Source organism: Theropithecus gelada, chromosome 1 (genome assembly GCF_003255815.1).
Source record: "Theropithecus gelada isolate Dixy chromosome 1, Tgel_1.0, whole genome shotgun sequence".
NCBI lineage: Eukaryota > Metazoa > Chordata > Mammalia > Primates > Cercopithecidae > Theropithecus > Theropithecus gelada.
This window is the reverse complement of record NC_037668.1, coordinates 21,816,426-21,830,025: the sequence shown is the minus strand read 5'-3', so window position 1 is coordinate 21,830,025 and position 13,600 is coordinate 21,816,426. Positions and strand designations below refer to the sequence as shown.

At 44.4% G+C, this 13,600-nt stretch overlaps 1 protein-coding gene across 3 annotated transcripts in view; it reads left to right on the top strand.

The window, feature by feature from the left end:
* Positions 1–13,600, top strand: part of CCT3 (chaperonin containing TCP1 subunit 3) — a 28,470-nt gene that overhangs the window by 8,646 nt on the left and 6,224 nt on the right. For all 3 annotated transcript variants that reach the window (XM_025369112.1, XM_025369120.1, XM_025369128.1), the window contains 5 exons: positions 3,327–3,444; positions 7,481–7,667; positions 9,815–9,964; positions 10,960–11,092; positions 11,258–11,339. In XM_025369112.1, coding sequence (XP_025224897.1) covers positions 3,327–3,444; positions 7,481–7,667; positions 9,815–9,964; positions 10,960–11,092; positions 11,258–11,339 — 670 coding nt within the window. The remainder of the gene's footprint in view (positions 1–3,326; positions 3,445–7,480; positions 7,668–9,814; positions 9,965–10,959; positions 11,093–11,257; positions 11,340–13,600) is intronic.

Below are 13,600 nucleotides of genomic sequence, written 5' to 3'. Positions count from 1 at the left end.
GTTTTAGTAGAGACAGGGTTTCACCATGTTCGCCAGGCTGGTCTCAAACTCCTGACTTCAGGTGATCCTCCTGCCTCAGCCTCCCAAAGTGCTGGGATTACAGGCGTGAGCCACCATGCCTCTCAGCCATCTTTTAAAATGCAATAATATGCTGCTTAATGATGGGTATATGGGCCGGGCGCGGTGGCTCATGCCTGTAATCCCAGCACTATGGGAGGCCAAGGCAGGCGGATCACAAGGTCTGGAGTTCGAGACCATCCTGGCCAACATGGTGAAACACCGTCTTTACTAAAAATAGAAAAAATAAGCTGGGTGTAGTGGCGCACACCTGTAGTCCCAGCTACTCGGGAGGCTGAGTCAGGAGTATCACTTGAACCTGGGAGGCGGAGGTTGCAGTGAGCCCAGATCCCACCATTGCACTCCAGCCTGTCGACAGAGCGAGATTCTGTCTCAAAAAAAAAAAAAAAAAAAAAAAGATAGGGATACGTTCTGAGACATGTGTTATTAGACAGTCTCATTACTATGCAGACTTCATGGAGTGCACTTCACAAACCTGGGTGGTACAGCCTACTATATACTTAGGCTGTATGGTATAGCCTATTGCTTCTAGGCCACAAAGCTGTATAACATATTACTGTACTGAATATAGTTATAATACAGTGGTATTTGTATAATAAGCATAGCTGAACATAGAAAAGGTACAGTAAAAATATGATATTATAATCTTATGGGACCACTGTCATATATGTGGTCCATTGTTGGCCAAAACATTAAGTGGTACATGACTGTATTTTTTTATTATTTTTCTTTCAATATACATGATTGACACTTAGGAATTGAAACAAAATATATTGAATTCAAACACTGGAGCACATACTAATGAATAACATATTATGTACATTTCTAAAAGCTTATTTTACCTGCCAATAAGCAGGTAGTACAAGCAATTTGTGCAAAAGGCTTTTGCCAAAAAGAATATCTACGATACTCTCTTTACACTTTTTCTAGAAACAGGCTTTTTTGTGTGTGCATTTATATCTATGTATGTGTTATTTTGTGTGTGTCTATTAGAAAGTAAAGACAAATTTATTCATTTTGAGACAGAGTCTCACTCTGTCACCCAGGCTGGAGTGCCTGGGCACAGCCTCCACTCACTGCAACCTCTGCCTCCCAGATTCAAGCAATTCTTATGCCTCAACTTCCCAACTAACTGGGATTACAGACACCCGCCAACACACCTGGCTAATATTTGTATTTTTGGTAGAGACAGTTTCACCATGTTGTCCAGGCTGGTCTCAAAACTACTGGCCTCAAGCAATATGCCTGCCTCGGCTTCCCAAAGTCCTGGGTAAAGACAAATTTTAAAAGAAGGAGATGTTTTACCAATAATCCCTCATCCAGCGGGTGAATTGTATACATTTTTTTTTTTTTTGAGATGGAGTCTCACTCTGTCACCTAGGCTGCAATGTCACGATCTTGGCTCACTGCAGCCTCCACCTCCCTGGTTCATGCGATTCTCCTGCCTCAGCCTCCCAAGTAGCTGGGAATACAGGCACGTGCCATCATGCCCGGCTAATTTTTTTTTTTTTTTTTTTTTTTTTTTTTTTTTTTTTTTTTTTTTTGAGGCGGAGTCTCGCTCTGTCGCCCAGGCTGGAGTGCAGTGGCCGGATCTCAGCTCACTGCAAGCTCCGCCTCCTGGGTTTACGCCATTCTCCTGCCTCAGCCTCCCGAGTAGCTGGGACTACAGGCGCCCGCCACCTCGCCCGGCTAGTTTTTTGTATTTTTAGTAGAGACGGGGTTTCACCGTGTTAGCCAGGATGGTCTTGATCTCCTGACCTCGTGATCCGCCCGTCTCGGCCTCCCAAAGTGCTGGGATTACAGGCTTGAGCCACCGCGCCCGGCCAATGCCCGGCTAATTTTTGTATTTTTAGTAGAGACAGGGTTTCACCATGTTGGCCAGGCTGGTCACAAACTCCTGACCTCAGGTAATCCATCTGCCTTGGCCTCCCAAAGTGCTAGGATTACAGACGTCAGCCACCACACCCAGCCTTAATTGTGCACATTTTTAAATTTTAACTTTTTCTTTTTTTGAAACAGAATCTTGCTCTATTGCCCAGGCTGGAGTGCAGTAGTGTGATCACGGCTCACTGCAGCCTTGACCTTCTAGGCTCAATGAGCTTCCCAACCCAGCTTCCCAAGTAGCTACAGGCACATGCCACCATACCTGGCTAATTGAATTTTTTTTGTAGAGACAGGGTTTTGCTATGTTGCTCAGGCTGGTCTAAAAACTTCAGGGCTCAAGTGATCCACTCACCCTAGCCTCCCAAAGTGCTGGGATTACAGGTGTGAGCCACCGCATCCAACCCTGAATATTCTTTCAAATGTAAGTTTTTGTGTGTTTTGTTTTTAGTTCCAGCAGTTTGACTAGATCCTAAGGTATTAAGGTACTAATAAACAAGTCAGTTTTTCTTTTTTGCATTTTTCTTTATTTTATTGCCTTTAGGGAAATTTTTTTTTAGAAAGATCAAGAGAAGGCCAGGTGCAGTAGCTCATGCCTGTAATCCCAGCACTTTGGGAGACCGAGGCACACAGATCACCTGGTTCGAGACCAGCCTGGCCAACCAACATAGTAAAACCCATCTCTACTAAAAGTACAAAAGTTAGCTGGGTGTGGTGGTGCATGCCTGTAATCCCAGCTACTTGGGAGGCTAAGGCGGGAAAATCGCTTGAACCTGGGAGGCAGAGGTTGCAGTGTGCAGAGACTGCACCACCGCACTCCGGCCAGGGTGACAGAGCGAGACTCCTCAAAAAAAAAACCAAAAAGATCAAGAGAGTAAGTAAGCCCTGGAATCATTCTTTCATCATTTTATTTGTTGAGACAGGGTCTCACTCTGTCACCCAGTGCAGTGGTGCAGTCAAGGCTCATTGCACTGTCAACCTCCCAAGCTCAAGTGGTTCTCTTAACTTCAGCCTCCTGAGTAGGTGGGACCGCAGGCTCGTACAACCACACTAAGCTAAATTTTAATTTTTTTTGTGTAAAGACAGGGTCTCACTATGTTGCCCAGGCTTATCTTGAATTTCTGGGATTACAGGTATAAGCCACCATGCCCAGTCTGGTCTTTTAAGAAATGGACAGCAAGGATGTTTTCTGTATGAATTGCCCTGTCTTACACAAAGTGTAAAATTTGGAATAGTATGAATGGCCAAATGTCATATCTTTTGGGAGAGTCTGATTTAGGAGAGTATTTTTTGGAAGAATAATGAAGTTACTTGCCTTGATATCCAGATACTTTTAAATATTACTATGGTGCTTATATCTTTTTCAGCAGGGGAAATGCTATCTGTAGCTGAGCACTTCCTGGAGCAGCAGATGCACCCAACAGTGGTGATCAGTGCTTACCGCAAGGCATTGGATGATATGATCAGCACCCTAAAGAAAATCAGGTATCTTGGAGGCAAGAAATAGGTAGTATCAAATATGAGAGGCCTGGCCAGACTTGGTGGCTCATGCCTGTCATCCCAGCACTTTGGGAGGCCTACGTGGGCGGATCATGAGGTCAGGAGATCGACCTTCCTGGCCAACATGGTGAAACCTTATCTGTACTAAAAATACAAAAAATTAGTTGGGCATGGTGGCACATGTCTGTAGTCCCAGCTACTCGGGAGGCTGAGGCAGGAGAATCTCCAGAACCCAGGAGTCAGAGGTTGCAGTGAGCTGAGAGAGCCCCATTGTACTCCAGCCTGGTAACAGAGCAAGACTCTGTCTCAAAAAAAAAAAAAAAAATTAGCCAGGTATGGGTGGCGCACACCTGTAATCCCAGCTATTCGGGAGGATGAGGCAGGAAAATTGCTTGAACCCAGGAGGCAGAGGTTGCAGTGAGCCCAGATCTCTCCATTGCACTCCAGCCTAGGCAATAAGAGTGAAACTCCGTCTCAGAAGAAAAAAAAAAGCGTATATTACCTCTAGCTTCAGGGAATTTTAGTTAAGCTTTAATGTCCTGTGGAGTCATGTAGAGCAGGTCTTGAATAAACGTTTTTGTTTAAAAAGTAAAACTTGGCAGGGCCCGGTGGCTCGTGCCTGTCTGTAATCCCAGCACTTTGGCCAAGGTGGGCGGATCACGAGGTCAGGAGTTAGAGACCAACCTGGCCAACATGGTGAAACTTCGTCTCTACTAAAAGTAGAGAAAATTAGCTGGACGTAGTGGCAGGCGCCTGTAATCCCAGCTACTCAGGAGGCTAAGGCAGGAGAATTGCTTGGACCCAGGAGGTTGCAGTGAGCTGAGATTGTGCCACTGCACTCCAGCCCAGGCGACAGAGTGAGACTGTCTCAAGAAAATAAAAAGTAAGACCTGGACTGGGCGCGGTGGCTCACACCTGTAATCTTAGCACTTTGGGAGACCAAGGTGGGTGGATCACCTGAGGTCAGGATTTCGAGACCAGCCTGGCCAACATGGTGAAACCTCATTTCTACTAAAAATGCAAAAATTAGCCAGGCGTGGTTGCATGCGCCTGTAATCCCAACTACTCAGGAGGCTGAAGCAGGAGAATCACTTGAACCCGGGAGGCGGAGGTTGTGGTGAGCCAAGATCACGCCATTGCACTCCAGCCTGGGCAAACAGCAAAACTCTGTCTCAAAAAAAAATAAAAATCTATAATGTATTCTTTTTTCCATGCCTGACTGGAAATAGTTTTTTTTTTTTTTTTTTTCTTTTCTTTATTTAAATGTTCTACTCATATGGTTGAGTCACTAGATGCATAAGTATTTAGTAATTTGGTGAGGTTTATATTATACTGTCTGCTCTTTTTTTTTTTTTTTTTTTTTTCCTAAGATGGAGTTGTTTTTTTTTTTTTTTTGAGACGGAGTCTCGCTGTGTCGCCCAGGCTGGAGTGCAGTGGCGCGATCTCGGTTCACTGCAAGCTCCGCCTCCCGTGTTCACGCCATTCTCCCGCCTCAGCCTCCCGAGTAGCTGGGACTACAGGCGCCCGCCACCACGCCCGGCTAGTTTTTTGTATTTTTAGTAGAGACGGGGTTTCACCATGTTAGCCAGGATGGTCTCGATCTCCTGACCTCGTGATCCACCCGCCTCGGCCTCCCAAAGTGCTGGGATTACAGGCTTGAGCCACCGCGCCCGGCCCTAAGATGGAGTTTTTGCTCTTATTACCTAGTCTGGAGTGCAATGGCGCGATCTCGGCTCACCGCAACTTCCGCCTCCCGGGTTCAAGCGATTCTCCTGTCTCAGCCTCTTAAGTAGCTGGGATTACAGGCATGCGCCTCCACGTCCAGCTAATTTTGTATTTCTGGTAGAGATGGGGTTTCTCCATGCTGGTCAGGCTGGTCTCAAACTCCCGACCTCAGGTGATCCACCTGTCTTGACCTCCCAAAGTGCTGGGATTTCAGGCGTGAGCCACCGCGCCCAGCCATATACTGCCTGCTCTTAAACAAGTTGTACACTAATATCTTTATCTGGCACACTTAAGGAATGAAGTGTTTAATTATTTTTATGCAGTAAGCTCTGTGAGAATGTAGAGGTACCTAGAGATTTTATTGTGTGGAGCTGCACCCTTAGAAAGCTTTTTTTTTTTTTTTTTTTTTTTTTGAGATGGAGTTTCACTCTTGTTGCCCAGGCCGGAATGCAGTGGCTGGATCTCGGCTCACCTCAACTTTCTGCCATCTGGCTTCAAGCAATTTTCCTGCCTCAGCCTCTTGAGTAGCTGGGATTATAGGCATGTGCCACTAGGCCTGGCTAGTGTTGTAATTTTAGTAGAGATGGGGTTTTTCTCCAAGTTGGTCAGGCTGGTCTCAAACTCCTGACCTCAGGTGATCCGCCCACTGCCTGCCTTGGCCTCCCAAAGTGCTGGGATTACAGGCATGAGCCACCGTGCCTGGCCCGAAATATATATATATTTTTTAATCAAGTAATAACTGCCTACCTAGAACACTTTAGTCTTATGTAAAAACATTTTTTTGCGGGGAGTGGGAGGTCTTGCTCTGTTGCCCAGGCTGGAGTGCAGTGGCATGATGTTGGCTCACTGCAACCTCTGCCTCCTGGGTTCAAGCAGTTCTCCTGTCTCAGCCTCCCAAGTAGCTGGGACTACAGGCGCATACCACCATACGTAGCTAATTTTGGTATTTTTAGTAGAGATGGGGTTTCACCATATTCATCAGTCTGGTCTCAAACTCCTGACGTCAGGTGATCCACCCACCTCGGCCTCCCCAAAAATTTATTTTTTAGAGATATGGTCTCACTCTGTTGCCTAAGCTGGAGTGCAGTGGTGCAATCACAGCTTACTGCAGCCTCCGGCTCCTGGGCTTAAACAGTCCTGCCCCAGCCTCCCAAGTAGCTAGGACTACAGATGTGTCCACCACGCCCTGCTAATTTTTTTTATTTTTCATAGAGATAAGGTTTACTATGTTGCCCAGGTTGATTTTGAACTCCTGGCCTCAAGCTCTCCTCAGTCTTCCAAAGTGTTGGGATTATAGGTGTGAAGCATGGCACCCAGCCCCCTTTATCTTAGATATTACTTTTGGAGTCATTGCTTCTTCCCAAAAGTCCATAATTCAGCCATTTAATAATTGGTATATTATGTGCCTTTCACTGTTAGAAGAGGAATTTGGTTTATTTATTTATTTATTTATTTATTTTTTTATTATTATTTTTTTTTGAGACGGAATCTCTGTCGCCCAGGCTGTAGTGCAGTGACCCGATCTCAGGTCACTGTAACCTCTGCCTCCAAGAGTAACTGGGACAACAGGCACAGGCCACCACTCCTGGCTAATTTTTGTATTTTTAATAGAGCTGGGGTTTCACCATATTGGCCAGACTGGTCTCGAATTCCTGACCTCAAGTGATCTGCCTGCCTTGGCCTCCCAGAGTGCTGAGATTACAAGTGTGAGCCACCGTGCACGGCCGAAAAAGAGATTTTAGCATTATGTGAAAGTATCTTGTGAGGAGAGACTGAAATTAATGTAAAAATGGAAAATACATAAAATGTGTTTACAGTAACATAAAAACACAAAGATGACCAGTTGGTGGTCATCTTTGACCACTGTGGCATACCATGAGTTAAAAAATAAAATTTGCTGTTCAAAATGAATGATTGATGAAACTCTTAAAGTTGGCTAGTTACAGGATAGAGTTTCATAGAAAAAAAGTGTCTTGATCTGAGTTGTAAAAGTTGAAAAGTTTACTTGGTTGAAGCAGAAGATAAGGAACAAATTATTTTACTATAATCTTTGTATGTAAGTGTAAAGGGTTGCTCAGGGAATTAAGGCACCTTCTACAGATGAGTTGTAATCTTCCTGAAAGGCAGAGGAATGGACAAAGGTTACCTCCTAATGTCCTTTTTGTTTCCTCCAAAAGTACAAGTCCCCGTGTTCTGCCTCTTGGTCCATTATTATAGTCACTGCGGTATAGATGAGGCACATCTCTACATATCTAACATGCCTTCTTCACATATCGTCTGGTTTTCTTTTCTCTAGTATCCCAGTCGACATCAATGACAGTGATATGATGCTGAACATCATCAACAGCTCCATTACTACCAAAGCCATCAGTCGATGGTCATCTTTGGCTTGCAACATTGCCCTGGATGCTGTCAAGACGGTACAGTTTGAGGAGAATGGTCGGAAAGAGATTGACATAAAAAAATACGCAAAAGTGGAAAAGGTAAACTTTCACAGTGTATACATTGGGTCAAATTATATCTTAGCATGAGTCATCTTACTTGTGAGGAAATAGTTTATTTTTAGTGTTGTTTTGTTTTGTTTTTGAGACAGAGTCTCACCCTGTTGCCCAGGCTGGAGTACAGTGGCACAGTCATAGCCCACTGCAGCCTCAAACTCCTGGCCTCAAGCAAATCCACTGATTTTCTAGGACTACAGGCACATGCCACTGTGCCCAGCTATTTTTTTTTTTTTTTCTTTTTGTGGAGATGAGGGTCTCATGTTGCCCAGGCTGGTCTTGAACTCCTGGCCTCAGGTGATCCTCCCACCTCAGGCTCCCAAAGTGCTGGGATTACAGGCATAAGCCATCGCACTCTACTTGAATGGAATAGTTTTAAATCAGGGCTAGGTATGTTTGTTTGTTTGATGTGGAGTCTTGCTCTGTCGCCCAGAGGCTAGAATGCAGTGGCGCAATCTCAGCTCACTGTAGCATCCACCTCCCGGGTTCAAGTGATTCTCCTGCCTCAGCCTTTAAAATAGCTGGGATTACGGCTGCCCGCCACCACACCCGGCTAATTTCTTTCTGTGTTTTAAGCAGAGACGGGGTTTCACTGTGTTAGCCAGGATGGTCTTGAACTCCTGACCTGAGGTGATCTGACCACGTTGGCCTCTCAAAGTGCTGGGATTACAGAGTGAGCCACTGCACCTGGCCAGAACAAGGTACCTTTAATTAGAACTGGGAAGAATTGGCTGGGTGCGGTGGCTCACGCCTGTAATCCCAGCACTTTGGGAGACTGAGGTGGGTGGATCATGCGGTTAGGAGATCGAGACCATCCTGGCTAACACAGTGAAACCACATCTCTACTTAAAAAAAAAAAAAAAAAAAATACAAAAAATCAGCCAGACGTGGTAGTGGGAGCCTGTAGTCCCAGCTACTCTGGAGGCTGAGGCAGGAGAATGGCGTGAACCTGGGAGGCGGAGCTTGCAGTGAGCTGAGATTGCACCACTGCACTGTAGCCTGGGCAACAGAGCAAGACTCCGTCTCAAAAAAAAAAAAAAAACGGGAAAGAACTATACTTGCTGCCTGGAAACAAAAACCTAAAGAGGCTACCATCCTGAAATAATTTTGTTGTTACCTTCACTGCTATCCCTACACAAGGTTTATAAGGACAAGGGACAGGCTTATTGGTGTCTCCATGTTTGTGTATTTGCATACACCAGTCATTTGATCAGGATATAAGCTTAACAAGGGCTCTATTACATAGTACTATTATAATGGTAAGCCCCAGAAAGCTTTCTCTCCTCTACCAAGTTTCATTAAGATCAAAAAGTTTGGCCGGGCGCGGTGGCTCAAGCCTGTAATCCCAGCACTTTGGGAGGCCGAGACGGGCGGATCACGAGGTCAGGAGATCGAGACCATCCTGGCTAACACAGCGAAACCCCGTCTCTACTAAAAACACAAAAAATTAGCCGGGCGAGGTGGCGGCGCCTGTGGTCCCAGCTACTCGGGAGGCTGAGGCAGGAGAATGGCGTAAACCCGGGAGGCAGAGCTTGCAGTGAGCTGAGATCTGGCCACTGCACTCCAGCCTGGGCGACAGAGCGAGACTCCGTCTCAAAAAAAAAAAAAAAAAAAAAAAAAAAAAGATCAAAAAGTTTAGTAGTATAGCTTGTGGCCAGTAGATGGAGCCCCAAGCCTAAAATTCTCTGGCAGGCTTTTTTTTTTTTTTTTTTTTTTTTTAATTGGAGAGACCTAAGCCCTTATTTATTTAAATAGCAATTGGGTCTCAATGTGTTGCCCAGGCTGGTCTCGAACTCCCAGCCTCGAGGGATCCTCCTGCCTGAGCCTCTTGAGTAGCTGGGATTTTAGGTGTGAGCCATTGTGCCTGACTCATAAGCCCCTCTAAGTCTTTTGTCAAGTCATTGAATTTCTGTGGGTCTCAGCTGACCTTCAAGTTGAGTGTCATGGTCTAAAATTGGTGTATTTCCTAGTGGGGAAAAAACGTGATTCCAACCATATTTTTGAACTTCATCAAAGAAAGGAACTTTAGAAACCTGAAACAGTGGCTATTTGGGAAAGGTGAACATCTGGGAAGGAAATTAAGAAATTGTCTCTTGATTGTGGATTATAAAGTGCAGTTGTCTTTTGTTCAGATACCTGGGGGCATCATTGAAGACTCCTGTGTCTTGCGTGGAGTCATGATTAACAAGGATGTGACCCATCCACGCATGCGGCGCTATATCAAGAACCCTCGCATTGTGCTTTTGGATTCTTCTCTGGAATACAAGAAAGGAGAAAGCCAGGTAAGGTTCTTGGCCTTGTTCCTTAAAGTAGATGCAAGAATCTGACTACAAATATGAACAACAGAAATAAAAGGTATGTTTACTGCATGCCTTCTGGGTGCATAGTGTACACTGACTCTTAGAACAGTCCTTTAGTTGGTATTGATTCCATTTTACAGAAGAGGGATCTGAAGCTCAGACAAGTTAGGTTAATTGCTCAAGGAATACAGCTGGTATTGGCCAAAATCAAGATTTGAACCTGGTCGTGTTTGGCTTGTTTTATACTATCATGCGACCTTTCCTAATGTACCAGGGGAACATAAGGTAGGAGTTAATTCAGCTTTGAAGTACTAAAGGAGAATTTCAGCTGGATGCAGTGGCTCACACTTATAATCCTAGCACTTTGGGAGGCTAAGGTGGATGGATGGCTTGAGCCCAAGAGTTCAAGACCAGCGTAGGCAACATGGCGAATACCATCTTTATTTAAAAAAATTAACTGGGCATGGTGGCACATGCCTGTAGTCCCCACCACTAAGGAGGCTGAAGCAAGAGGATTGCTTGAACCCAGAAGGTCAAGGGTGCAGGGAGCTGTTATCACACCACTGAACTCCAGCCTGAGCAACAGTAAGACCTGTCTCAAAAAAAAAAAAAAAAATCTGGGGTGCAGGAGGCTCACAAGGCTCCATCACATTTGGAAAGAACAAGAATCAGTTAGTGGAAAGAATTAAGGCCTGGAATTTTCATGCACATTGCCAGGACAGATGTAGGATTGGACTGGGTGGTCAGAGACCTTAGAAAGGCCAGACTCAACACTAATTGCTGTGTGACTTTCAGTTCTGGTTGTTTTATATGATATAACTAGAGCTAAATTGGCTTACAGAGGTATTGAGGTCATGGCTTTAACATAATTCTGAGTCTGAGATACGTGGGAGACGTGGGTGGAGGGAGTATAGTAGGACCCTTAGAGCTTCACCAGTCCAGGGATTTTAAAATCGTGTCTTTCCTTTACCACACAGACTGACATTGAGATTACACGAGAGGAAGACTTCACCCGAATTCTCCAAATGGAAGAAGAGTACATCCAGCAGCTCTGTGAGGACATTATCCAACTGAAACCCGATGTGGTCATCACCGAAAAGGGCATCTCAGGTGGGACTTGTTAATTTTTCCAGCCTACCTTTGAGGTACATGAGGATGGGTGATTTGTTTTTTCCCCTCATGTTTGGCAGAGGCGTAATAGCGTGATGGTTAGAGTACTTTGATTATAAAACCAGTTCAGAACCCAGTTTGACATCTATACTCTTGGATTTGTAGATTTAGCTCAGCACTACCTCATGCGGGCCAATATCACAGCCATCCGCAGAGTCCGGAAGACAGACAATAATCGCATCGCTAGGTGAGTAGGCCAGGTAAAAATAAGACTTTTCTTCCCGTGTGTTTCCTTTTTGTAGTTGTATAACATAGTCATCATTACTTGAAAAGGTTTAATAAAGGATACAGTAACAGGTGGAAATAACCTTGGCTTAGCTGCCTGCCCTCTTCAGAAGTCCTCTAGTCCAACGGTTATTTACTGCATGAGTCTCATCTGTGCTGCCCCTAACCATTAGTGAGCAGCTTGTGCTTAGACATCTGTAATTGCTACCTTGGTGGGTGTCCATTACATTTCTAAATAACTGCCTATCAAAGAGGTTTTTTTTTTAATGTCATTATGATGATTTTTGAATGAACATTTCCAGAATAGCCTGTTTTAAGTGGCCTGGATTATAGCAGAACCATCAGTTTCCTCAACTACATCCTTAGCTGCTGTTTATGCAACTCTAGATTGCATTCACTACTTTTGCACTGATGTCTGTGCTCAGAGACCATTCTTTTTAATAGACGAGGTCTTGCTGTATTAGCTAGGCCTGTCTCAAACTCCTGGGCTCAAGCAGTCATCCTGTTATCAGCCTTCCCAGTACCTGGAACTATTGGCATGCACCACCATGCCCAGCAAAGTTCATTCGTTTTTAATACTAATTTATTAAAAAGCTGACAAATGTACCCCAACATAATATATCACAGATCCAAATCATATTTTATACCTTTATACCCCAAAGGGTATTAACATGGATACACATAGTTGACTTCACATGCCCATGAGTTGGAGGGAGTGACAAATAAGCAATTAGTCCTATATTCATTAAACTTGGGTCAGACGTATGCAGTCATCCCTTGATATTCACGGGGCATTGGTTCTGGGATCCCCCCTTGAATACTAAAGTTTGTGGATGCTTAATCCTTATATAAAATGGCATGGTATTTGTATATAACCTATACGCATCTTTCTTTACACTTTAAATCACCTTTAGATTGCTTATAATGCCTAATATAATGTAAATGCTATATAAATAGTTGCTATACTGTATTGTCTTTAAAATTTATATTATTTTTGCTGTTGTATTATTGTCCGTCCCCCCACCCCACCCCCCTGCCGTATTATCGATGCTTGGTTGGTGGAATCTGGATGCGGGACCTGTGGATATAGAGGGCCGACTATACTTACATGCTTATTCGCCTTCCTCCTTGCTTGATGTTTGCATCTTTGGTACAGTCCTATTATTGGCCTGGAGACTCAACTGGGCCGTACAGGATGGGTTATACCTAGAAATTACCATTATATATTATAGACATGTTAATTTTTTCTTTCTTTTTTGCACATTCTAATTCTCTAGTTTGAAATATGTACATGTTAGATATGCATGAGAACTAATTTGTCCAAATTTTAGTAACCACATAGTATATTTTTAATTCAACCATATATGGTTATAGTAATGATGACTAGTTGCCTTAGGTGTACAGTTGACCCTTGAACAACTTGGCGGTTAGAGGAATCAGCCCCTAAGGAGTTGAAAATCCATGTATAATTTTTTTTTTTTTTTTTTTTTTTTTTTTTTGAGACGGAGTCTCGCTCTGTCGCCCAGGCTGGAGTGCAGTGGCGCGATCTCGGCTCACTGCAAGCTCCACCTCCCGGGTTCACGCCATTCTCCCGCCTCAGCCTCCAAGTAGCTGGGACTACAGGCGCCCGCCACCACGCCCGGCTAGTTTTTTTGTATTTTTAGTAGAGACGGGGTTTCACCATGTTAGCCAGGATGGTCTCGATCTCCTGACCTCGTGATCCACCCGCCTCGGCCTCCCAAAGTGCTGGGATTACAGGCTTGAGCCACCGCACCCGGCCATGTATAATTTTTTAACTCTCCCACTCCTCATAGCTGACTGTTGACCTGAACCGTTACCAATAACACAATTAAGTCACATATTTTGTACATCATATGTGTTATATACTGTATTCACTTCAATAAAGTAAGCTAGAGAAAATAAAATGTTATTTTTTTATTACAGGCTCATGCCTGTAATCCCAGCACTTTGGGAGGCCAAGGCAGGTGGATCACCTGAGGTCAGGAGTCCGAGACCAACCTGACCAACATGGTGAAACCCCATCTCTAATAATAATACAAAAATTAGCTGAGTGTGGTGGTGCATGCCTGTAATCCCAGCTACTCAGGAGGCTGAGGCAGGAGAATCGCTTGAACCAAGGAGGCGGAGGTTGCAGTGAGCCAAGATGGTGCCATTGCACTCCAGCCTGGGTGACAAGAGTGAAACACCGTCTCCAAAAAAAGA